The following is a 25,155-nucleotide window of genomic DNA, read 5'->3' as shown; positions in this document are numbered from 1 at the left end:
ACCCGAGACCATAATTATATAATATAAAACTGAAAATGAGAGCTTATATTATATGTAATCAGCACTATGGCATGTTCAATTAAGCATTACATGAACAATAGCTTTCAAATCATTTCATATTAACATACTGCAGGTGCTTCTGTCTCTACCATGAAGTCGGTTCTTTTTTTAAAATAATGTATGTGGTGCAAAAACTAACAACCCTAGATGTGAGCACTTCAAGCTCCTTCGATAGAAGAGGTGAAAATACAGCTTTTGAAATGAGCACTAGCCAAATGCTGGTGAAATATGCAAGGGGCTGATGGATTTGCTTCACTTTCCAGACACAAATAATAATGGTTTTCTGTTGAGTCGCACCATTTTTTAACCATTTCATATTACATTGAAATCTTCAGGTTGGGAAATGGCAGCTTTGTGCCAACGAAGAAAAAGATCGAAAGCAAATTCCTTAGATAATCCTGAATGTTCTCAGTACCGGTGTCGAGCACTACACTCTACTCTCTTTTTTACAATAATATTTCTCACTGGTTATTTTTAGAAAGACTCTTTATTATTCCGATCACAGACACCTCTTTGTTGCATCTGTAATGGACAGTATAAAAACACATAAAGAAAATATACAACAGATGTTTAGCACCAGGTTCTTCAACAGAGCACTGATCACAAGACTGGGCCATCCCTCGTGTTGAGAGGGCAACCGCAGTGACGCACATACAAGGATAGTCAGACACAACACACACACACTACAGGTTTAAGCTTTGACCTACAGCCAGACATCTTGGATCTACCTGCGCTCTTAACACTATAATGATCCAAGATTAGTGTTAACAGATCATCAATCTGGCCATGTCTATCACTCAGTTGATAAGCAAAATAGTCTTAGCTGAGCACCAGTGGAGGTAGGCGTCTCTTGCTGCAAACACAGAAACTCAAGAGAAAATGCAACAGCAACACATATTCCACCTTATTAACAGTAAATAATGCTAGTACATTTATGATAAACAATTTAATGCTATTATAACAATTAAGGATCTGTTATTTTTCAGCTTCATGAGGAGAACAAAGCAGGTGGGAGAAAAAATAAAGTATGTAATATCCTCTAAAATCACATTACATGGCTATGTAACTGAAGTAACATCCCAGGCCATTGGTAATTGTGTACATCCATTCATCTGTCAGCAATACAATAATTACTACATATTGATAAATCATCTGGGTTTGTATTGCACCAAATAGATCCTCTAGTTTTACAGTAGGGTTTGGCAGTGGGACACGGGATGTGCAAAATATCGGGGAGGAATCTGTGTAGTGGGGTTAATAATCTCAGATGAAATAGTGCAAGGAGTAGATCCGACACTAACATACAGTATCTGCTTTGGGTGAAAACAAGATGACATTCACATAAAGATAACTGAGTAAAACAAGACGGATACCACAAACCAACAAATGAATAAGAATCTACCTTCTTTCCCTCTAAAATCACTTCTAAATCTCTTCACATATGACTACATTGTGGGGCTGTATATTTAGTCAGCTCAAACATGTATATTGGGATTAATGGCCGTTTTGTTGCTTAGACTTAAAGATATTGTTTTAAATAAACTCAAAGAAATAGTGACATAGTATTTGGTTTCAGATGGATCGCCAATTACTGTAGTTAAATACACAATGTCATAGTTGGAGCCAGTTTACAGAATGATTGGGGTAAAAATGGTGCTTCTTTAAAGAGTCCTTCATTCACACTACATTTTGGCTACTGGCTTGCAATACAACAGCGACAGAAGCATCAACAAACATATTGCAAACAGGGCTCGGATTAGGAAAATAAAATTAGTTTTCAACATACGTTTACCAAAATCAAAAAAACGTATTATATTAAATTAGCATTTTATTTTAACAGTGCCAAAGTAAGGGTGACTATAAATACAAAAACATATTAAATTAATTTTGGGGGGGTTTTAGGGCTGTACATTCGTAAGGGCATTGTCTAGAATAAGTGGTGGCGTTGATAATGAGGTATGTTTTGGGGGAGATGGCACTATCGGCATGATCTCAAGCCTTTCCTTTAATTACAGCTACTCTGACATGGCTCACTGTTTTAAGCACATATCCCCAAAAACTCTCTTCACCGTAATGATTTGATCTACTATACGCGCTCAGAAAGAAAAATGCAATAAAAAAAATTAACATTTCTGTACATATCCATAGATAAAAATAGTGCAACATCAAGCTTTTGTTAAGTTAGACTGCTACATAATTGCTGAGTGTAAGACTGAATCATAGCGGGATTGGTCAGTCCTTGTGGTCAGCTCAATGTCCAAAGGCACCACGTTAAGCAACAGTCCCTTCCCCAGGTCGGAGGAGGAGGCATCATGCTTCAATTAGTTTTCTGTCAGAGAAGAGAAATGGGAAAAATTGATATAGAAACTCAAAATTGAAAATAAAATGTTAATAAAATAAGCAAGGTAGTTACCAAAAACAAAGTCGCACCATCTCGGCCCGGTAAGGCCTCTCACTCGCGATTGTCTCAACATTTTCGCTGGTGGTGGTTGCGGTGGTTCAGCAGAAGCAACCAAAGGACTTTTGTATTTGCCATTCCTCCTCCTCTCTGGCACCTCATCCTGCACTGATTTCGGTGCAGAACCGGCTTGCTCTCTTGAGATGGTACTCCTTTTTCTTTCAGTTTTCACAGCTTTAACAACTCCTACAAGTTCTTTCTTCCTTCCTGCTAAGAGGTATGCCGAAGGTGACCCATCATCCAGTGTCACAGTACAGGAGTCCCACTCTTCCTCAGTTGATTCATTGTCCGGAGAGTTAATCTTCCTCAGAAACACTCTGCATTCCTTCAGTGTCTCAGGACTCCAGGCTTTGGAGCAGATGTTGTGCTCTTTAGGTACCTCCGCAGGCTCCTGCGTTTGGTTAACAGAACCGTTTTCCAAACAGTCAGATAACTGACCTCTTGCTGATCTACGTAATGCTTTACGTTTTGGTAGTAGTCCAGTTACTTTCTGTCCATTTGAACGTGTAGCTACATTTATGTTTTTCTTACTCCTGTGCTTCTTTTGACACCTCTCCCTTTCTTTTCGGGTTAGGAACTTTATCTTTGCTCTAAATAGAGTGGTCAGATATTTTCCAAATGATCTGCTTCTCCACCATTGGGCTCTTTGATTGAGCCGACCTGTGGCAAAAAGTTGTCGCCTTATCTTCTCATTTCTCTTCCTCAATCTCCTTTGAGCTTGTTGATGTTGCAAAGGACTTTTTGGCACAGTTTTGGCAAATTTCTTGATGTGTTTGCGCAGTCGCTGGGCCTGAGGACTGGTGCAAACACTCTCTTTATTGATAGTACGAGGAAAATGCATCATTTCGTAAGAATTACGTGAGCTTGCCTTCTTGACAATAGAAAGGGACTGTGTCTCTGTGGTTTTCATAAACCAGGAACAGACCTGCTGCATACTACAGGACCTTGGTTCTTCAGGAGGACAGTCAAACAGGGTTCGTACCACAGAGGAATGTTTGGACCTCCTGGCAAATGAACTCGTGCCTTGTTTCGATTTAAAAGCAGTCTCTTTTACTTGGTTCTCCCCAGTGTTTGAGACCCAAGTGTCAGAGATGACTCGTATTCGCCTGGCAAGCTCCTCACTCATAGTATTTTCTTCTGCTGATGGTGTCCACCACCTTAGCGTCTCCCTTGGGGTAAGATTGAATCTACAGATACTACTCCGGCCACTCTGCCAGGTCCTGAGATATGTGATTCTTCTCTTGTTCACAGGGCCGTCTTCTCTCCCTTAAAGTCTCCACACTACTCGGTTGCTCCCCCTGTCTCCTTTCATTGCTGGCCTTGTTTAGCAGAAGTTGTTTGGAGCGCCGTAGCAGAGCATTGCTGTGGCTGTATGATCTAGAGGTGGCAACAGCGTGCAGAAAGTGGATTGAAGGCTTTCTCACTCTCATTGAGTGACGCACTGCAACAGGCTGCTTTGGCAATTTGTCTTTATTTTCATCCTCTATTTCAATCCCTTCTTCAATTTGACTGATTTTGCTAGATGACTGTCGACTGATTGTCCGGGGCTCATTGGCAGATTTGAATTCTGGTAGCAGTACTTTCTTAGGATTTAGTGTTTCAGGAGACTGCCGAGTATCCTTATTTATCAGAATTTTACGATGACGAGGAGACACTGTAGTTACTGTGACTGAGATTCCAGAGATTTTAACTTTTGCAGGTCTACCTGGTTTCCTTGAGGGTGCAGAGTCATCCCGTTTCTGACATTTGATGGTACTGCTAGATTGAGGGGCAGACTCTTTAAGAGGACTGACAAAACTGAATTCATCTGACAATTCTGATGCTGCTCTTTTGATGCTACTTGAATTGGTCTCAGAGTTGTGCACTAAAATACTCAAATCACTTTTAAGGCCAACTGCTTGACAAGCATCATGGAATTCTGTTTGCAGCTGGTCAAATCCCTCGGCCACAGTTCGTTTGTTTCTCCTAGAACGGCCAAACACGACTGTTATTTTTAAGTTCTTGTTTACATTTTCCTCAGCCTCGTATGCTGTAAAAGATTTTCCATTTACTGTTTTTCCCCCCAGTACTGAATCCACAGCCTTCTCCTTGCGTGGTCGACCGATTGGCCTCTTTGCCTTTTGCTCAAGTTGTGGCCCCAGCTTCTTTGGCCGGCCTGGACGCCTTTTTGGAGTGGTTTCATGGAAAGACATTGAGCCACCTGGTGATCTCTGGCTTTCAGCTACATCCACATGCTTAGTCGGAGTGCCTTCGCATGATCGCCTGGAACCTATTTTAGGTGACGATGAAGCAGACTTGGGTGAAGATGCTGACTTGAGTGGTGAAGAACCAGACTTGGATGGTGAAGACGCTGACTTGGTTGGTGAAGAACCAGACTTGGATGGTGAAGATGCTGACTTGAGTGGTGAAGAACCAGACTTGGCTGGTGAAGAAGCAGACTTGGGGCAAGATGACGACTTTGGTGATAAAGAAGCTAACTTGGGTGAAGAAGAGGATTTGACTGGTGAAGGACCTGACCTAAGTGTTGATGAAGCAGATTTTGCAGGAGAAGTTGCAGATTTCGGTGTTGAAGAAAGAGACTTTACTGGTGAAGTACACAACTCAGTTGTCTGACTTTTTGTTCCTGACCATGAAGACACTATACAGGGGTCAAAGGGTTCCTGTTCACTAGAACCAGAAGATGCAGATTTAAGACTATATCTGACCCCTTCCTTATACTTTACTGGTGATACAAACATAAGCTTTATTGGACTAGTGTACTGGACTTGGGAGTTGGGAGGGCTTTCAAAACAGATAGCAGACTTCATTGGGACATCCATATTTGATGGGTTTTGGAGAGTGCTTGAAGCTGTCTTTGAGTACTGCATTCTTTTTGGAGATGACCGCAGCCTTCTAAAAAGCTTGTCATCAGAGTGGCTGCCATCTGTTTCATTGTCCATGCTTTGCTTTGTTTGACTCTTTGCTTTGGCAGCAACAGGGACCTGTGGAGTGACCTGATTTGTGGAAAAACCTTTCGATTCTGTGTAGGTTGTTTCATACTCATCTCTCTCTGGCGATTGAGATGAAGACAAAAGGGCTTCCCTTATTGATTCCAGTTTAGAGCCCTCAGCGTCTGGAACTTTGGATAAGGCATCTACTGTGCTAGATGTCAAAACGTTGTCCATTTCAGTTTCCTGGTTGGAGGTGTTTTCAGAGAAACATGAAACATAAAACATCTTCCTGGGCTCTGTGACATAAGAGGAGAAACGCTGTGGAGGCACTATATGTCTCCTGGTTCGCCCTGAGTCCTTGGAGTGGTGTGACGGACCTTTCTGCCTATTTCCATTTGGATTATGGTAATCTTTACCTATGCCTTGTCTATTGTCACAATCAGTGCTTTGACCTGAGGAGGCTTCGTTATCACTGTTCATTTCCTTTACAGCATCAGTACCCATACCATCGGGCCTGCTGCACCGTTTTGCCGAGGTTGCAGTCATTGCCATCTTCTTTGTCTGTACACTGTCCCCCTTCAAGCCTTGTATGCCAAATGTACTCAGTAGCTCAGGGGTAGGTAAAGTGCCTGAGTGGGTAAGATATTTCCCCCCAAAGGATATTTCCCTTTCTTTCTCCTCTGCTTGAATTATCTGAACTCCTTCTGTTACTATATATGCTTTTCTCTCCTCTTTTATTTCATTGTCACTTTTTGCAATGATAATGTCCAGTGGTCCCTCCCTAAAACTATGGTTCTCTGCAGGTTCAACACCTAGCTCCATTTCGTTTTGAGAATCCTCTTTAACTAGGTTTGAATCTGATAAAGTGTGTAATGTATTTGCAGCAACATCTCCATCATTCAATCTTTGCCTCTTTGCTTGTCGCGCCTTCCTTCTACTGTAAGACAGGTCAAACAGTGCAAGCTCTCGTTTAATTTTTAAGGTTTGCCTTCTGGTTGAAGCATCATCAGCAGGTGTTGCTATAGCAGCAAGGACTTCTTGGCGTCGTCGTGAGCGAGTATTAGGTGACTTGGGCTCTTTGCTGTCATGGCGATTGAACAGCTCACTGAGATTGTAGTCACTAGCACTGCCTGTGTGAAGCACTGTTGTGATAATTTCAGTCAAATGGGCATCAGCCTGAAACTGCAGGTTCTGACTTGTCGAGGGACACTGTGGCCGCTCCTTTATAGAGACATTAACGGCTGTGAATACCAGAGGTATATCCTTCTCTATAGGTCCGATTGTCTCCAGTTTCTCACTGAACCGATTCACAACATCTTGCAGTGAAGTCCCACTTCGGTTTTGCTCAGAATGTATACTGCTTGGGGTGCTACAGTATCGCTCCATTTCTGTAGCTGTATCCACACCTGCTTCCTGTTGGCGTTCATTCACCATGCCATCTTTAACAATTAGGTCAGTTTCCTTCTCTTGTCTATGGTGAAGAAGAGAGGGTGGCTTTTCATCAGTTTTTGTATCCATGTCTGAGGGCATAGGGGACAGTGGAGGAGGAGAGGGGCTCTGCTCTCTCTTCAGGACAGGACAAGGAGGATCTCCATCTCCCATCCCTTTTTCTATTGAGTTCCTGACCTGCGTCAGACAGGCATGGTTTGAATAGCAGGGACAAGAGTGGGGGTTGTGTTGGTTACAGCAAATCGATGAAGAAGGGCATAAACTAGAGGAGGGGGTGCAAACTGAAGGGGATTGGGATAACGAAGGAGAGGATGTAAATGAACACACTAGGTTGTTTATATGACCTACAGCCAGGCTTTGGCCGGAAATGCAGTGCAGCCTCTTGGGGCACATAGCGGTGTAGGTTTCCCTCCTGCACCTCTGCACACAGCTGTAGCTTGAGCCCAGAGGAGTGTCACTTTTACAGTCTGTTAAAGAGAAGTGATGGATGCTGCATTTGGACGTGGAGTCTCCTGGATGATACATTGCGCTGCCAAGATCTTGATGATCAAAGTCAATTGAGGGGCAGAATAAGTTGCTGTTATGGGCTTTACATTCACTAAATGGGACTGCATTAGGGGTAACAATATCCTGTTGGCTTACACTACAGTAAGAGGAGTGAGATTCCGTTTGACCTTCAGCTCTGTGATTAAGAAACAACAGCATTTTTTCCTGGCATGCCAGCTTCAGGATGTGGTAGAGTAAGGAACGATGTGCTGAGCAGAGCAAGCTGAGAACAGCACCTAACGCAGAGCTCTGACGGAGCCGAGTCCCTCGCTGTCCCAGATCTCCCAATTCTTCCTTTGATGACGACAACAGGAAGCTAAAGACAAAAATAAAAAGAATGGAGTTTTACTCATAGCGAAGCACAGTTGAATATGACAAACATTAAAGAAGTACTCAAGGTGTCGGACACATTTTTATATTAAAATATTGTGTTAATTAATCATGCCTGGTAGATGGTTTCCACTTCCTCCATTAGTGAATATTCTGTTATCATGCACCTTGTTAAATGACGCAAACATTTTCAGAGGTCTACAACTCCAAATGTCTCCATGCATACATATGATGTGCAATGTTATTGATCTCTTATTAATTACTCTTGCATGCTTTTTCCTATTGCTGTATTATAGAAGAGATAAAAAACATGTTTACACCAACACATTTGGCTTTTGCTGCATACGCACACACTTTAAAATGTGAATAAGATCTCAACTGGATTACAAAATTCTGGTTGAACAAACTGACTTTTTCTAGCAGACATGCAAAATAATGTATTTAAACAGCAAGTAAAACAACCATTTTCCTTGTAAACTGTTGATGATCCACAAACCACTTCTTTTAGAAAAATAATGACAGGCGATTGATTAGAGAATTGTTTTATTGATGAGTTGCTGAAGGCAAAAGATAACATTCTGCTAGAGCAGAAGGAACGATTGTAGAACGCTTAAACAAATTGTTTTTTTAACAGCACTTCCAACAACAAAACTAACAGCACACAAAATCTAATGTTCAAATCAACTTACATTTAAATCAGGTACAGTGAGTGATTTATTTCACTTCTTAACTAACTGATTTTAATATATTATTTTAAGTGTCCATCTGTTTTTAAATTGGATAGTATTTCCAACACTTCAAGTGCTGTTTAAGTCCTTGTCAGGGTTTTGTTGGACTGGACGCAGTATAAGAGTATTACATTATGTAATGTGACTGTTGAGGGTTTTTTTTTTAAATCACTTAAATAATGTAATAATAACATAAGCACTAAACAACCACAATAGTCAAGGGTGTCTTTTTAGGATCAAATAAATTATAAGGGCTAACATTTAAAGCGTCCATGCAGAAATACACATTTCACATTGCATCAAAGTGCCCAATTACAAATCAATTACTACAACAATCAAGCTAGTAAAATCACAGTTCTGAAGCACAATCATAAATAAGTATGCAGCAACATCAAAAGAAGGTTTCTACAATAAAAATGCTGCTTATAAATCATAGTGCAATAGTTGATTTATGCATACATAGAAGATATCTGTCATTCAAAAGATTTGCCAGTAGTCAAAAACAATAAATGCAAATTAATCTCAAGTTGAAAACAAGCACCAGTGTGTTCTAAGAATAAACTGTAATTAAACACATACAATGATTACTTGTAAATTCTAAGAGGTGTTTAGGCTTGTTAAAAAATAGGCCGTTTGATAAAAATAGCAGATAATTCCCAGAGTAGACACATCATGCTGCGGCCCCAGACACAGGCATTGTGTACTGTACAAAGCGGAGACATTCAGGAGCGGAGACATCAGTAGTTGTATAGTTGCCTAAATTACAACGATTGCAATGCCTATCAATCTGACCAAAAGGCATAACAAAATTAAATACTTGTACGATTACCATTCAAATTACAAATACAAATATAACCAACAAGGACGAAAATGTGCACCAAGTTTATCTGCAAGCTAAAAACATGGCATCTCTCCTGTATGCCACAGGGTCGAATTAAAACCATTTAAAAACGATTATTTCACAACAAAACGGCTGAAGAACCCTACAATAATTAAAACAATTACTTGAAGGAGTTTAAATGTTGTTGATGGCAATACATTTACACCCTAGTGTTGTTCCTTGAGAGACAAACTTCTCAGACGTGTTTGTAAGCTAACAAGAGCTCATACCCCAGCAGATTCAGTATGGTATCACAGAATCCTTGACGTGAAACCTGACACTGGGATATAGGCAGATAAAATTCAGAGGTATATATATGTGGCAATGAGGTTAGAGAGAGAGAGACAGGCAGACTAACATTGCAGCAAAATAAAATCAAAGCAGCTTTGTGTGGGTAACCCTGAACTGCTGCTTTGGTAGTAGCACTGTTAATGGAGATATGCCCATCTCAGAGGCAGACACAAGCATAGACGCAACATTTAGCATTTCCCCAGACACAAACAAAAAAGCCTTACACTGAATCAAGTCATTGTCAGAACTACTGTAACCTCCAGTAGCCTACACAATCAACCATCAAAAACATGAAACCCTATACATGCACCTAATCTCATGTAAGTTACACACAATGCATTGAAATAAGTTAAATGAAGCTTCTTTGTTGTAGCTACGCCTCTTTGTGCCAGGGAAACAATCCAGTAGTTAAGTTTTAAGCAGCAGTCATGAATGAGGTTTACAGTAATACAGCTACAGTAGCAGAATTAGTAAATATATGTGATGACAAAACAACATATTTTACAAAAGGTAGACATACACAATAACATACATTTCCCAAGCTTATCAGTGCACATTGAAAACATGCTGCACAGTTGCATTCCAACTACACTCAATACAATGTTCAGACTAGTTTGCACAAATAGAAAGGAGAATTATGAGGACATAAAATGGCTTTCATAAACTAATCTCTTCAACAAAAACTCAGTGAAGATGCAGCGACCACAGCAGTTTATAGTGTACAATCTCCCCGTTTGTTGAGGTCTCTAAAAACAGCAATGAGTTTTTAATCTGTTATAATGGCTCTAAGTCACTTCAGTAGCCCAGGTAAAATACCCAGAGAGATAGAAAGCTGTAAATGACAATCATCGACGCTCCTTTAAGAAGGAGCTTTAAGAATAGAATCAAACCTGAATAACCTAATAGCTAGCAAAAGTCATACTTTATTTGATAGCTCTCAGAGGTCCACAACTGTATTTATCATACTTAATCCTGGGCAATCTAGTGAAAAACAATCCCTGTCAGTTTTTCTCCTTGATGAAAAAAAAGAATCCAATAGACATAAAAACAAGACCAAAACCAACAACTGATTGATCATTGTAACCAGTGAGTAATACAGTGTTGTAATGCACAAGCTCTGTGCATTACAAGCTTTTGTTTACAAAAATTGTCTTCAAAATATAAAAGGGCACCTGTAACACACCGGATGATAAGATGAATTGTAAATGTAGTGGACAAATGCAGAACATTTTCTGTTATACCTGACTAAAGTTTAAGACAAAGTTTATGGAAAATTTGACACAAGCCATATCTTTTAAGATCTTTTAGGTTTAGTGATATAGAAAAGAAATGAAGCTACGAGGAGTTTTGCTTAACCAAAGCTGCACGACGGCCTCATAAACGCTTGTAGCTCCACTAAACAAAGCCCAGGAAAAAGCTAGAAATACAGCGAAAAGTATGACTGTCACATAACAGACACATAGTTAAAAGACCTGAATATCGATATCCATATACTTTGTAAAGGCATGTGTTGTGTTTAAACAAGTGCCTCCAGAAAACATGTATCTTGTCAGAGGTGATGAGTTCAAGTGTTGAGGAGTTCTAGAGGCGTTATGTGTTCTAGAACATCTTTGCGTCAGCAGCTGAGGCAAGAGTCCCTGAGTTAGTGGAACCCGTCATGGTTCCAGAACCAGACGAGTTGGAATTGGATGAACAAAATATGGCAGATTTCTTCTTGGGCGGGTTCTTCAGAGTTCCAGTGCGCTCTTTGACTTTGTACTCCAGTGTGCTATGGGGCACCCCGTAAATCCCCTGGGCCTTGGACACGCTCATGCGACCTCCCATCACCATAGTGATGGCCTCCTCCAACAGATCGAAGTCGTACTGGCGGTATCTTCCACGCTTCTTTCTTGGTTGCTTGTCTTTATCCCTGCCCCCGTCTTCTGAGTCATCCAGTGAGGACCCGCGTGGTCCGAGGCGATGAGGTGACTGGTTGGCACTGCCTGGACAGCCATGTGGTAAGAAAGGGGGTCTGAGTTTGAAGAGAGATGAGGGTCTAGCAGTAGCTGTCGATGAACTGGCAGTACCCTCCATTGATGAGGTACGTTGATGCAGGTTTTCAGCCGAGCAGCCATTCTCAGCGGGGATCGCCCTGTTATGGTCAGCCATGGAGCGAACCTGAGGAATACGCAGGGACGTTGGTTGCTCCAGACTGGGAGTGGGGCTTGGTGGAGGCTGGAGAGCATCCCTGAGCTGGGGAAAAGAGTTGGGGAGGGTTTTGTGTAGACCACTTGGCTTATAAAAGGAGAGGGAGGATGAAGGGAAACTAAAGTCACCATTCTCCTCTGCAGCTCCTCCAATTTCTGCCTGCTCCGCCCACGCCGCCACCTTCTGAAGAACAAGACGAGCTTCGCCGCCAAACATTGATGACATCACATTATATGATGTCACTTCATCCCTGCTTCCTGGTGCGAGTTGATGAAGCATCCCCAGCCTCCCTTCAGCCAAGCCGTCTAGACCTTGCCTCAGGGTGCGAAGGGGAATCCCATAAAGCAATGCGGCCCGCTGCTCCTGCAGCCTCCCTGAACGTATGTCCTTCAAGGCCTTGGACAGCAACCCCTCAGACAGCTCCAAGCTCCTCTCAATGTACTCCTCCTTCTGCCTTCGCTGCCTCCTAGGGAATGGAGGACCAAACAGCAGGGTCAGGATGGAGGAGATGGAGGGGGTTTGATTTTGGCATAGGGGACAGGGGGAGTGCAGAGCGAGGGGTCCACTCATTTATGTATTGTGTTGGTAACATCACTGCGACTCTTATGTTTCATGTCTGTCTGTTCTCACACACTGCTGCTGTGTGTCTCTTACACACGTCTTGTGTGTGTGGCAAAGCCTCTTCACGTCCAGGTGGGACTGTCTGTGAATGGCTGGGCTTACTTTGGCGCTCACACACAACCCTTGTAGTTTTGTGATATCCTTCAACGAGAGTCCTACATGCTTGAAGGTTGAATAATCAAACTCATCATAAAAAAAGGAGGTAAAATCGTTATGAGGTACTGCAATGTTCTCCTCATTGTGCAATCCTGTTCGCAAATATTATAGTGCCAGTGCTGTGACGTTACCGCTCAAAAGATAAAAGAGTCATCCCCATAGAACTAAAACACAAGACACAAGCTAGCTCTCCAAATAACTAACAATGAACAGATATCCTCAAATAGGCCAGAGAGTAGCGCTGTTAAAAACAACAGTAGTACAAAACGGTGTTGATGCTAACCTTTCAATTTGAGCCTTGCTGTTCAACTATGAAATTACTGGTTATAATGCTGAACTCAGTTAAAAATCGGTATTTCCTCACATGCAAAGTCCTACTGGGTTTGGATAAAAATGCTTAGGTCCTGTAATTTAATTATTGTATTAGGGAATAGCCCCCATTTTAAAATAATATTAATGATAGGGTTTCCTTTTGCATTTGCCACGAGGAGGAATACCACGAAGGTGGAAAGTACGAGCCAGAGGCAATTCAAATATAAAGAAAAACTCTTACCCTGAAGCTTTTCCTTTTATTGATGTTGACGAAGCAGAGTTCCTGTTGGAGAGGTCGAGCACGGCATCTGTTACAAGAAGAAATCATGTTAACTGATTAGGGTTTGAGTTACAGAGGTTTCGTACCTTAAGAAAACATCAATGTTAGTCTTAAAACTTTGCAGGCTGGAAACATTCATTTATTGGCATTCAATTCCTAATATTTGAAACACCTCTACTACCTGGGTCACTTTCACTTTCACTTTCTTTCTCGTTTCCAGTTCGGCTCATTGTGAGGTCCAGAGGGGCATCTGATGTTTGTGACAGAGGTGATGAGGTCCTTGTTGTAGTACCATTTGTACTGGTGTGTTGTAGGCACTTGGATGCGTACTCCAAGGCAAACTGATGTATCATCTTCTTCATTAGCTCCTGGGCAACCAGAGGGATTTTGAAATCGCAGCCCAGTGCCACATCTAATGAAGAACAGGACATTGAATTCTCTTTAGACTTTTATATCTATTAAAAGGTGGGGTAGGTCATTTTGGAGAAACCAGCTCGAATGCGCTAGAATTTGAAAATACACAGCCGGAAAAAATCTGCCACTTCCTTACAGAGCCCCTCCTCCAACACACACGAACGCGCACATGACCAATGAAGGTACGAGATAAGTTTGTGCACAGATGGAAGGCTGACAGGCAGGTAGGCCATCCAGTTATTTTAGCCGGGCCGGCTAAAATGATTGGTCGTGCTTTTTACAGTACTACGGCTTCCACAGATGAAATTGTTTTATGGATTTTGTGTCAAAGCACTTAAGATATTCATTGCTATCGGGATGTTAAGAGCATTCCATGGAATATAACAAAAAGTGTATCTCAAACCGGTTTCTCAAACTTACCTACCCCACCTTTAAGAAAGCAACTAGATAACTGTGCGCCTTTGACAGGAGCATGAGTGTATCAGAAGTTACAATGTGTGTGCCATGCATCAAAAGGCTTACCTTTCTTGTAAAACACAGCATGGAGAAACTTGTGTGCTGATTGGCTGCTCTCAGAGATGTTTGGAGCCTGGCAGGGAGAGTAATCAGAGGGGGAGGAGAGGGGCGAGGTGGCTGCAGGTGCATGATCCTACAAGAAAAAGATACAAGGTTACTTATCCGATTGCTGTATATCTTGTTTTTTCTTCATCTTATATTAAACCATATCATATAAATACGTTCAACAGACAAACACACTAATATTATCTGGACTAGAAAAATACTCACACTGCTGAGTTTGTCAAGGGGAAGGTTGCAGAATGAACATTGAGCGCAATTTGTTTCTAGGGACCAGTCATCCAACTCTTGAGGTTCGCAGTCTGAAAGACACAATTACACATAACCAGGCATTAATACGTAAAGACTTCAAACAGCTTACTCGATTGACAGGAGGTTGTTTCCAAACATCATCATTACATTACATTGCATTTAGCTGACGCTTGTATCCAAAGCGACTTACAATAAGTGCGTTCGACCAACAAAATACAAACTTGAAGAAAACAGAATCATATAAGTACATCAGGTTTCATAGAGCAAAAACATTTCAAGTGCTACTCAACTGGCTTTAGATAAGCCAGTCCTTTATTAGTATACAAGTGCTTTGTTAATAGTTCTATTGCTCGAAGTGGAGTCGAAAGAGATGAGTTTTCAGTGTGCGCCGGAAGGTGTGTAAGCTTTCTGCTGTCCTGATGTCAATGGGGAGCTCATTCCACCATTTAGGAGCCAGGATAGCAAACCCACGTGTTTTTGCTGATGGGAACTTGGGTCCCCTTCGCAGCGAGGGTGCAGCGAGCCGTTTGGTTGATGCAGAGCGGAGTGCACGTGCTGGGGTGTACGGTTTAACCATGTCCTGGATGTAGGAAGGGCCAGATCCATTCGCAGCATGGTACGCAAGTACCATTGTCTTGAAGTGGATTCTAGCAGTTACCGGAAGCCAGTGAAGGGAGCGGAGGAGCGGCGTGGTGTGGGAGAATTTAGGAAGGTTGAAGACCAGACGAGCCGCTGCATTCTGGATGAGCTGCAGAGGTCGGATGGCACATGCAGGTATACCAGCCAGGAGGGAGTTGCAGTAGTCTAGGCGTGAGATGACGAGAGCCTGGACCAGAACCTGCGTCGCTTTCTGGGTCAGCTGGGGACGTATCTTCCTGATGTTGTAAAGAGTGTATCTGCAGCAGCGGGTTGTAGCAGCTATGTTTGCAGTGAAGGACAGGTTGTTATCTAGGGTCACACCCAGATTCCTTGCAGTCTGAGTCGGGGAAACAATAGAGGTGCCGATGTTGATTGTTAGGTCAAGAGTGGGACAATCTTTTCCCGGAAGGAAAAGCAGTTTAATCTTGTCAAGGTTGAGCTTGAGGTGATGAGCAGACATCCACTGAGAGATGTCAGCTAGACAAGCAGAGATGCGTGCGACGACCTGGGTCTCTGAGCGGGGAAAGGACAGAATTAATTGGGTGTCGTCAGCGTAGCAGTGGTATGAAAAACCATGCGGGCTAATGACAGATCCAAGCGAGTTTGTGTACAAGGAGAAGAGGAGGGGACCAAGAACAGAGCCCTGAGGGACTCCTGTAGTTAATTGACAAGGGTCGGACTCGGACCCCCTCCAAGTAACCCTGTAGGTGCGGTCTTTGAGGTATGAGGTGATGAGGGAAAGTGCAGAGCCTGAAACTCCAAGTTCTTGGAGAGTGCGAAGGAGGATCTGATGATTCACCGTGTCGAATGCAGCAGACAGGTCCAAAAGGATGATGACAGAGGAGAGGGAGGCTACTTTAGCAGTGTGCAGTTCCTCAGTGACAGCAAGGAGGGCAGTTTCTGTGGAGTGACCTGCCTTGAAACCAGACTGGTGCGGATCCAGAAGGTTGTTCTGATGGAGATAACAGGAGAGTTGTTTAAAGACAGCGCGTTCAAGTGTTTTAGACAGGAACGGGAGGAGAGAGACAGGCCTGTAGTTTATAACATCAGACGGGTTGAGAGTGGGTTTCTTTAGGAGAGGGTTTACTCTTGCCTCCTTGAGACTGTTTGGAAAGTGACCAGAAGTTAGAGAATTGTTGATGAAATGGGTGAGAAACGGTAGAATATCAGGAGCGATAGTCTGAAGGAGGTTTGAGGTGGTAGGGCAGGCAGAGGTAATGAGGGTAAGAACCTCACTTGGAGAGAGAGGGGAAAAGGAGGTCAGTGTGTGGGTGAAAGGAGGGTCTGGTGACCCAGTGGTGAGTAAAGGTAAGTCAGAAAAAGAAGAGGGAATATCATCAACCTTTTTTTCAAAGTGGTTAACAAAGTCGCTTGACAGAAGGGAGGAGGGGGAAGGGGCTTTGGGGGGGTCCAGGAGGGAGGAGAAGATGGAAAAGTTTTTGGGATTGGAATAGGAAGATTGGATCTTATCTTGAAAGAAAGTGCTTTTCATCACAAACATGTATGCCACGAGTGCGATTTAGATTTTAATGGGGCCGTAGACGGTTATGAGCATTGTTGCAAATCAAAGAGAAAGACTGCATTGTAACAATATTGGATTGGTTGAAGTAGTTATTTAATAAATTAATGTTTTCTAAATAAATGTTCCAGAACATTTATTATGATATTAAATATACACACATTTTAATATATATTGTATACAATTCAAAAGCAATGATGAGTAAATATTTGATTTGATTTGCCCTCAATAAGAGCTGTTACAAGCACACTTTGCTCAGCCCTTTTAAAATATAAAGGCAGGATATATGTTGCAAATGTATTATCTTTTCAATTTACACACAGCATCTATTGCACGTCTGTCCGTCCTGGGAGAGGGATCCCTTCTCTGTTGCTCTCCCTGAGGTTTCTCCCATTTTTCCCTTTAAACTGTGGGTTTTCTCCGGAAGTTTTTCCTTGTACGATGTGAGGGTCTAAGGACAGAGGGTGTCGTATTGTCATACTGATATTCTGTACAAACTGTGAAGTCCACTGAGACAAATGTAACATTTGTGATATTGGGCTATATAAATAAACATTGATTGATTGATTGATTGATATGAATGTCCGTCAATCATTTCATCATGACTGCCAGGTCTCTATATAGTCATTCACACCCACGGTGTTTCAGGGCCGGTTCGGAGCTGGAGTTTGAAAAGCACCGGGTTTTCCTCTTCACATCGCAGCGGAGCAGCCTCTTAGCTCCTGGAATCCGGTTCCTTTCAAGCACCCAAAAATTCTCCGGCTAGAGCAAAAGCACCGCATACATCACGCTTACGTCGAGGTGGGGGCAGGGGGAATCGGAATCGTCGTTGAAGTTGATGATTATGATTGTAAAGCAGTTTTGAATGTAGCATGTAACGACTGTAAAGTTGTTAGTAAAGTCGTCCCATTTCGTTTCGACAGAGCAAAACCAAAACGAGTAGCGCTTCAACACAATCGGCCATTGTTGTTGTTGTCGGTGTGAGCTGTGAGGGGTTTCCGCGCGCTTTGGCTTTATGAAGCAGGCACGCAAACGGTTATGTCATGACGCAAACGATGACGCAATGACGCAGCACCAGTCGGACTCTGGGCGGTGTGAAAAGAGTCGGAGCTAAACCGAAGAACCAGTTCTGAACCTGAAAAGCTCTAGCACGGAGCTTGAACTGGAGTTACGTTGGTGTGAATGAGGTATGTGACACATCATCAGATTATGTTCCTGTCTAACCTTACTCAGACTCCAGATGGCACTGCTGACTGCATTGAGAGAACAGATTGTGTCAAACGAGCTGTGTCTTTTTGTTGTTGTAAGTGCTGGAGGCCTGTGATGGCAAGCTGAGATATTAAGAGCTGCAGTGAGTAAAGTGGTATATACCCCTGATAGATACAATGGATACATTTGCAAAGATCAGATAATAATTAAATGAGCTGGGATTACATTTGCAAATAATTTAAGATTCTTTTAATTATTGGATTTTTTTACCTACACTTATGTTAATATGTTTTTTAAAAAAAAAAACATAACTAGGAATGCTGCATGTCTTTGTTGTATGTTCTCTATTTTTCTGAATGTTTTGATGGTACCTTAAAAAGGAGTAACTCTTCTCTTTTCATTGTATAATGACAATTAAGGCTTATATTCTATTCTATAAACTGTAAGTGCCAAACAAGAAGTATTATTATGATAACTACTGAGTAGCATGATGTTTACCTGTTTGCAAGTTAAGGCGTATGCCCTTGAAATAAAATATTGTACTCCTTAATTTATTAACTTTAACTAGGAGCAATAAGGGTGCCATGTAGTGTTTAGTCTTGTTTGATACCAAGAGTGTAGCAGTTAGAAGCAATGTTTACTTTAGGATATTGCTGCATTTTCTGTTTATTGCAATTAAAAAAAAAGACAACCTATTGCTTTTTTAACTTTTGATTCCCAAAAATGTTCAAAGGCCAAACATTGGCTGGCCTGCACTAGACATGAAATAATGTAAAGTGATGTAAAAGATTTGGGTCAAACTATATTTTCATAGTTCTACAGATGTTATAGATCAATTAAAATTATAAATGTATCATGAATGAAAACACACCATACTACTCGATTTAACAAGGTTAATCTCATATATTTAAGTTTGGTACATTTAAGTGGGAAACTTAAAATGTAACAAATAATACGTCATTTAGTTAATAATTTACAGGTTGACTAAATACACCATACGTTGTCACACTGCCATACATATTCACTAGAGAAGCGAATGTTCAAAAATCCTGAAAATATTGCACAAAGAAAGCACCATTTACTCCTGTCTAAGTAATGTCTGCTTAAAACTTGATAATAAATATAAAATATGTCTAGGATTACAAAAAGTTAGGACGTTTTTAAATGTACATATACAAACCCACCATCAAATAAATTGAGGTCCTTCAGCAGCAGTGGGCCATAGATTCCCTCCAGAATGCTTTCAAACCCTGCAAGACAAAATGAACAGAACAGTCGTTCAGTACGGATACGAATAAGTTATGCATATTTGAGTTGCCTAACATTAGAGTGATATGTGTTCCTCCCATTTTATCCGTGTACTTTACTGGAACAGTGTGACGGCAACAGATCTGACAGATAAGCGGACTACGATACCCAACTGTCAGCAACACATACACACTTGAATAGAGTCTAAATATTAACTTGGTAAACTCCAAAGAAACAAAATTCGTAAATAGTATTAACATTGTTACTTTGATGTTTTTATTGGTGTTCATGCATAACGATGTTGATGTCACTGTGATTGAACATTAGCCTACAAAGCAGATGAAATCCAGCTAGCTTCGGGTGAGCTAGCCTAAAGTGACCGGTTTCTGAAGCATAAAATATGGTGTTTAAAAAAGCAAACGGTGCGAGGAAAACCGTTAGTCGAGACCCCCGTGATGTGTGCTTTTCTATTATTGCACTGACATGAGCAGCTCTACCGTAGCAACCATCCCCTCCCCCAAATAACATCAACAACGTTAATGTTAGCATAGCATGTTAGCAGGATATTAGCATAGCCAACATTATGTCAATAAACGAATTAAGCTTACGGTTTGGCGATCAGTTCATTGCAAAATATGTGTTATGCCTTAATGCTACATGTACAGTATCATCCAAGTCAGATAACACACTTTGACGGAGCTAGCACCGGTGGGTATCAAGCTAGCTCAGAGGGACAAAGAAAAGGAGCCAAACTCGACGGGCTAGCCAGCTGGTAAATATTAGCCTGCCAGCTTAACTTAACGGCTAACGCTGGCCACCTACAGTGCCAGGCTACTAGCTTAGCTAGCACTAGCTAGCAATCTAACATAGCTGTGGGTAGCGATCCAGCAGCTACCGGGCGAAATCACTTTGACGCTGGTTGATTTTTTACAAAATATGCAACTGCAAATTGACCATACCAACGCAGTGTATCAATTTGTGTCGCCAAGAATCAAGTTCCCGCCGAAACCCTCTTCTTTCGGCCGTGCATTTGGAGCACTGCACGTTCGCCATTCTGCGTCCTTCCTCCCCCCTCTCTCTCCCTCCGTCTGATCCACAGGAGGAAGCGGCTGTGGACGGTTACTGCTGCCCAGATCTCAGTGGCCGCTAGAGGGAGAAAACCTGGACAAAACTGACTTGCACTTTCCGTGTAATGGCTAAACAGCCATGGTCGATCTATAAGAAAACAGACAAAGACATGTTTGTAATCTATCAATAGATGGAGATTGAAGATTCTTATGAGGGGTTTCATGTAATTGACTGTGAAATGATGATGTGGATGATGCTTTCCTGTTGCATACTCAAGTGAGCAGCAGTTGTTGAAATGAATGCTACAACAATATTGTTATTGTTCATTTTCCGTGCAAGCAGTATCTGTATGACATATGGTCAGGTGGGTGGATTGTCACATGACCAAATATAGGCTACCCTACACCAGAGCCCTAGAGAGATAAGGGCTCTGCCCTACACCATATACACCCATATACAGTATGTTCATGTGTAAACACCCTATTGGCTGCTAAACTATATAGGCCACAGTATGCATATATGATTGGTTAACTGGAATATGTTTGCTGTTAAATTATTATTTATTTATGTTTGTAAATATATGTTTTACTATTAAATATATTGGCTATGTAGTACAACTTCTACAGTGAAAACAATACATCCTAAATCCATAGAATGAAGAATATATTCAATTTCTCAATAACCCTGAAGAAAACAGTAGCCCCCAAAGTGTGGGGGATTCAAAATAACAAAGCTTAGTTACAATGCTGCTTGTTCCTGTGAGTGTTTATACTGGTGGTAAATGAAGGAGTATTTAGACTTTAACAGAACTTCAAATATCTTGGGATGTAGAGAAAAAGGTTTCATATGTAGATTTGGCCACCATGCACCATCTAATGCAGGGATGAGCCACTTTGATGGTGGTGGGGGCCACATCATTGATGTACTGGCCACCAGGGGGCCGCAGATTCACTTGGAACACACACACACAAAAATTCCATGTGTTGTATGTAATTATTAACAAATATATTAAGTCTGACATCTTCATTGACATTTTACAATCAAAGGGAACATCCCCAAAAAATGGGAACATCCTCTAATAAGCTCACTAAACAAATATCAGTTCACAGCAATTGTATTTCATTTTTACAAGTGGCATGTTTGTATTGAACAGGTTATTAAACAGTGGAATAAAACTATTTTAAACTATTGGAAAGCACGGAAAATGTGTGTGTATTGAGATTAACCATTAGATAACTTGTTTCGCCAAATTCAGATGATAAAAACAACTTTTAAGCTTGTAAAGGCATAATTACAAGAGGCAATTTAACGTCACAGCAGGCATAACAACAGCGGTGTTTCTTGTGAGGGTTTCCCCGGGAAACAAACACAATACACACAAATGCCTCACAGATTATTTCGCGGTATTTGAAATCATCTACGCAGCTCGTGACGTAACTAGGAGTCTAGTGGACGGTATCAGTACTACACGTTTTTTTTTAAATGAATTACGTTGTTTATAAATTAATCTGAGGGCGGCAAAAAGAGGAGGTGGGGGCCGCATGCAGGCCGCCATTTGCCCATCCCTGATCTAATGCATGATGGGAGAATACAATAATAAAAACAAACCTGACTTTCTAAAAAACACCAATACTCACTGCCTGCTCCTCCTCAGTGCAACCACATGAGGGCAGCAGAGAACTTTCGTTTTTTCTGGATAGACTTGTATCAATAGTGTGCAATTGCATGGTGAACACGAGGTCAAATGTTAATGGTTGGCCTTATTCTGTACTATTTCCCATTACCCAAAACCTTATAAATATATTTTTCTTTGTTTACATTCAGGTAACAGGGCAGCCAAGCTCCAGATCTTTAGGGGACCCGCCTTCCATAGTTGTATTGCCAATTTGTCGGTAAAAACTGTAATTAAATAACATGAGTGTATAGCGGCAAACTCAGAATAAAAAAACAGCAACATATTTTTACCAATCAAAATAATATTTCTGTTTGCACTGCACTTGTGGGCACATAGAGTGAGCAAACAGGGTTTAAACAGGGGGCCTCCAGCTTATTTCTGCCCCATGGCCCCCTGACTGGTCAATCTGGCAGTGCATCTCGTAATGCAAAAGATCAGAAGGCTATGAAAACAGCCGAAACAAAGGGGGTTCATGGAGAGTGTGTGAGTGATTGAGTGAGGGACAGAGCAGGGAGGCCGATTAGACATATGACATGGAGTTAGAAAGAGCTATGGAGGGCTGTAGAGCAGATAGGAGATGTGGTTGAACGTTGGTCTTAGAGTAAAGGAAGCAAGTGTCCCAGGCCCAGGTGGAATTTATTGTCACGGTGACTTAAAGCGTGGTTACCGTGGAGATGGTGATGAAAGACAGCGGCATGGTGGACAGCACTTCTGGGTCAAAGCGTGACCAACAGCAAACAGCCCAGAGTGCCTCAGGGACAGAGATGATTACATGCAGGGCCGCCAACATTTTGTGTTTTTAAGTATACACATGTGTGTTTGAATGCACAGTGTTTAAGTAGTGTAACAGGGCAGTCTACTTGAATTGTGCGATCAGAAAATGAGCAGCAGCTAAGCACCAAGATGGTGGTCCTACTGCTGCCCAGAATAACTTTTAACACCGCCCCAAGCCTGTTTTTCAGGTTTCAGGCTGGAACATGACATTCCCAGAACAAATGACCATATCTTCCCTTCTAAAAGGGTTAAATGAATAATCGTTTTTCTCAAAGTAATGATAAACCTGTGAGTTGGATCTAGAAAAGTCAGAATCTGTATAGATGTTTTTTATTTTAAAGAAAATTCAGATTGAACATGGTAAAAAACTGTAAATTATAGTGTCCGTCCAAAAAATATTTTGTACTTATAGTGAAAACTAACCTTGGATGATGGGTTAGTAGACTAAAAGCTTTAGGAATCCAAAGTACAACATATAATAAGTACCCTGTATCAAGATTGATGCAAAACAAGTGATATTTGACCTTTTTAGACAGATTTAGCAAAAAAAACCTCTTCTGGGCCATTTGGGTGGATTTTCCTTATCTCTGGCCCCCCTTGCTCGATTTTTGAACATGTGACATCTCTTCCTGACCGTTAGAGACAATAGAATCGAAGGGAATCGTCCCGCACACACTCATGTTTGAAAAAAAAGGTGCGTCTTTGCGCATGCAATCTTACTACAGAGCGTAGGAATATCCCTGCTCTGATATTTGAAAACGGAATTGCAGTTTTATTGCTTATAGATTATCAGAACATTTCAAAGGGGACACAGTCACATTGGATATTAATCTATGGATTAACTACAGCATCGTTTTTTATCGTTGTAATGCCATTGAAGACCAGTTTTGACCAGACAAAACCAAGGTAAACCAGGTTAGCGTTTTAGGCTACATAGCGCCACATGTTTTGATGTACGTTTTTGTTGATAACGTCGTGAGTTTGTATCTTTCAGTGTTGAGGTGGGCACCGTTAGATTCTGTGTCTTTACGATCATAAACGATGTGTTGGATGTGCAGCTAGGATAAGTAATAAGGGAGCTAGGAATGATTTTCGGTGCAGTAATAGGTTAGTATTTTTCGCTCGGGGCTAATTCAGAGGGTCAGTGTTAGCATTGTGTGTTTTTTTTGAAAATAAAAATGAAAAAGATCAGTTAAATGCGTTTGTTCCCGCTATATGGATATAAAATATTCATAGTTTATTAAATATCAAGGTCCCTTAGACGTTGTTTCCTGCAAATGATGAGATTTCGGCCCCGGAAACCGGGTCCGTGGGGCTTAAGAGGTAACCACCAACATATTTCATTACTGCAACTCCACAGTGTAGTTAGGGCCACTCAGAGGTGTGTGTGTGTGTGTCAATCAATCAATGTTTATTTATATAGCCCAATATCACAAATGTTACATTGTGGTCTTCACAGTGTGTACAGAATATCAGTATGACAATACATTACATTGCATTTAGCTGACGCTTTTATCCAAAGCGACTTACAATAAGTGCGTTCGACCAACAAAATACAAACTTGAAGAAAACAGAATCATATAAGTACATCAGGTTTCATAGAGCCAAACATTTCAAGTGCTACTCAACTGGCTTTAGATAAGCCAGTCCTTTATTAGTATAAAAGTGCTTCGTTAATAGTTCTATCGCTCGAAGTGGAGTCGAAAGAGATGAGTTTTCAGTTTGCGCCGGAAGATGTGCAAGCTATCTGCCGTCCTGATGTCAATGGGGAGCTCATTCCACCATCCTGGAGCCAGGACAGCAAACCCACGTGTTTTCGCCGATGGGAACTTGGGTCCCCCTCGCAGCGAGGGTGCAGCGAGTCGTTTGGCTGATGCAGAGCGTAGTGCACGCGCTGGGGTGTACGGTTTAACCATGTCCTGGATGTACGAAGGGCCAGATCCATTCGCAGCATGGTAAGCAAGTACCAGTGTCTTGAAATGGATTCTAGCAGTTACCGGAAGCCAGTGAAGGGAGCGGAGGAGCGGAGTGGTGTGGGAAAATGTAGGAAGGTTGAAGACCAGACGAGCCGCTGCATTCTGGATGAGCTGCAGAGGTCGGATGGCACATGCAGGTAGACCAGCCAGGAGGGAGTTGCAGTAGTCTAGGCGTGAGATGACGAGAGCCTGGACCAGAACCTGAGTCGCTTTCTGTGTCAGCTGGGGATGTATCTTCCTGATGTTGTAAAGCGTGTATCTGCAGCAACGGGTTGTAGCAGCGATGTTTGCAGTGAAGGACACCCTCTGTCCTTAGACCCTCACATCGTACAAGGAAAAACTTCCGGAGAAAACCCACAGTTTAAAGGGAAAAATGGGAGAAACCTCAGGGAGAGCAACAGAGGAGGGATCCCTCTCCCAGGACGGACAGACGTGCAATAGATGCCGTGTGTAAATTGAAAAGATAATACATTTGCAACATAGGTAGTCCAAATGTGTGTGTGTGTGTGTGTGTGTGTGTGTGTGTGTGTGTGTGTGTGTGTGTGTGTGTGTGTGTGTGTGTGTGTGTGTGTGTGTG

General features: G+C 41.8%; 1 protein-coding gene across 3 annotated transcripts; it reads right to left on the bottom strand.

Annotated features, from left to right (window-relative positions):
* Positions 1-528: 528 nt before the first annotated feature.
* Positions 529-20,197, bottom strand: lcorl (ligand dependent nuclear receptor corepressor-like). Of its 3 annotated transcripts, XR_004568558.1 has the most exons (9): positions 20,045-20,197; positions 19,022-19,087; positions 14,429-14,520; positions 14,165-14,291; positions 13,410-13,640; positions 13,190-13,256; positions 4,932-7,759; positions 2,474-4,889; positions 529-2,389 (listed from the first exon to the last, which is right to left on the bottom strand). XR_004568558.1 is itself a non-coding variant. In XM_034211545.1 (7 exons), the coding sequence occupies exons 1-7, from the start codon at positions 20,136-20,138 to the stop codon at positions 11,272-11,274; spliced, it is 1,731 nt and encodes a 576-aa protein (XP_034067436.1). In that variant the 5' UTR covers positions 20,139-20,197; the 3' UTR covers positions 8,300-11,271. The 3 variants fall into 3 exon arrangements, 1 of the variants encoding a protein (XP_034067436.1); XR_004568557.1 differs by having other exon boundaries at positions 2,474-7,759; XM_034211545.1 differs by lacking the exons at positions 529-2,389; positions 2,474-4,889; positions 4,932-7,759 and adding an exon at positions 8,300-12,325.
* Between the last annotated feature and the right edge of the window lie 4,958 nt (positions 20,198-25,155).

The sequence above is a fragment of the Gymnodraco acuticeps genome, unplaced genomic scaffold, assembly GCF_902827175.1.
Source record: "Gymnodraco acuticeps unplaced genomic scaffold, fGymAcu1.1, whole genome shotgun sequence".
Taxonomy (NCBI): Eukaryota; Metazoa; Chordata; class Actinopteri; order Perciformes; family Bathydraconidae; genus Gymnodraco; species Gymnodraco acuticeps.
Note: the sequence above shows the minus strand (reverse complement) of the source record. Positions and strands in the feature narration are given on the sequence as shown.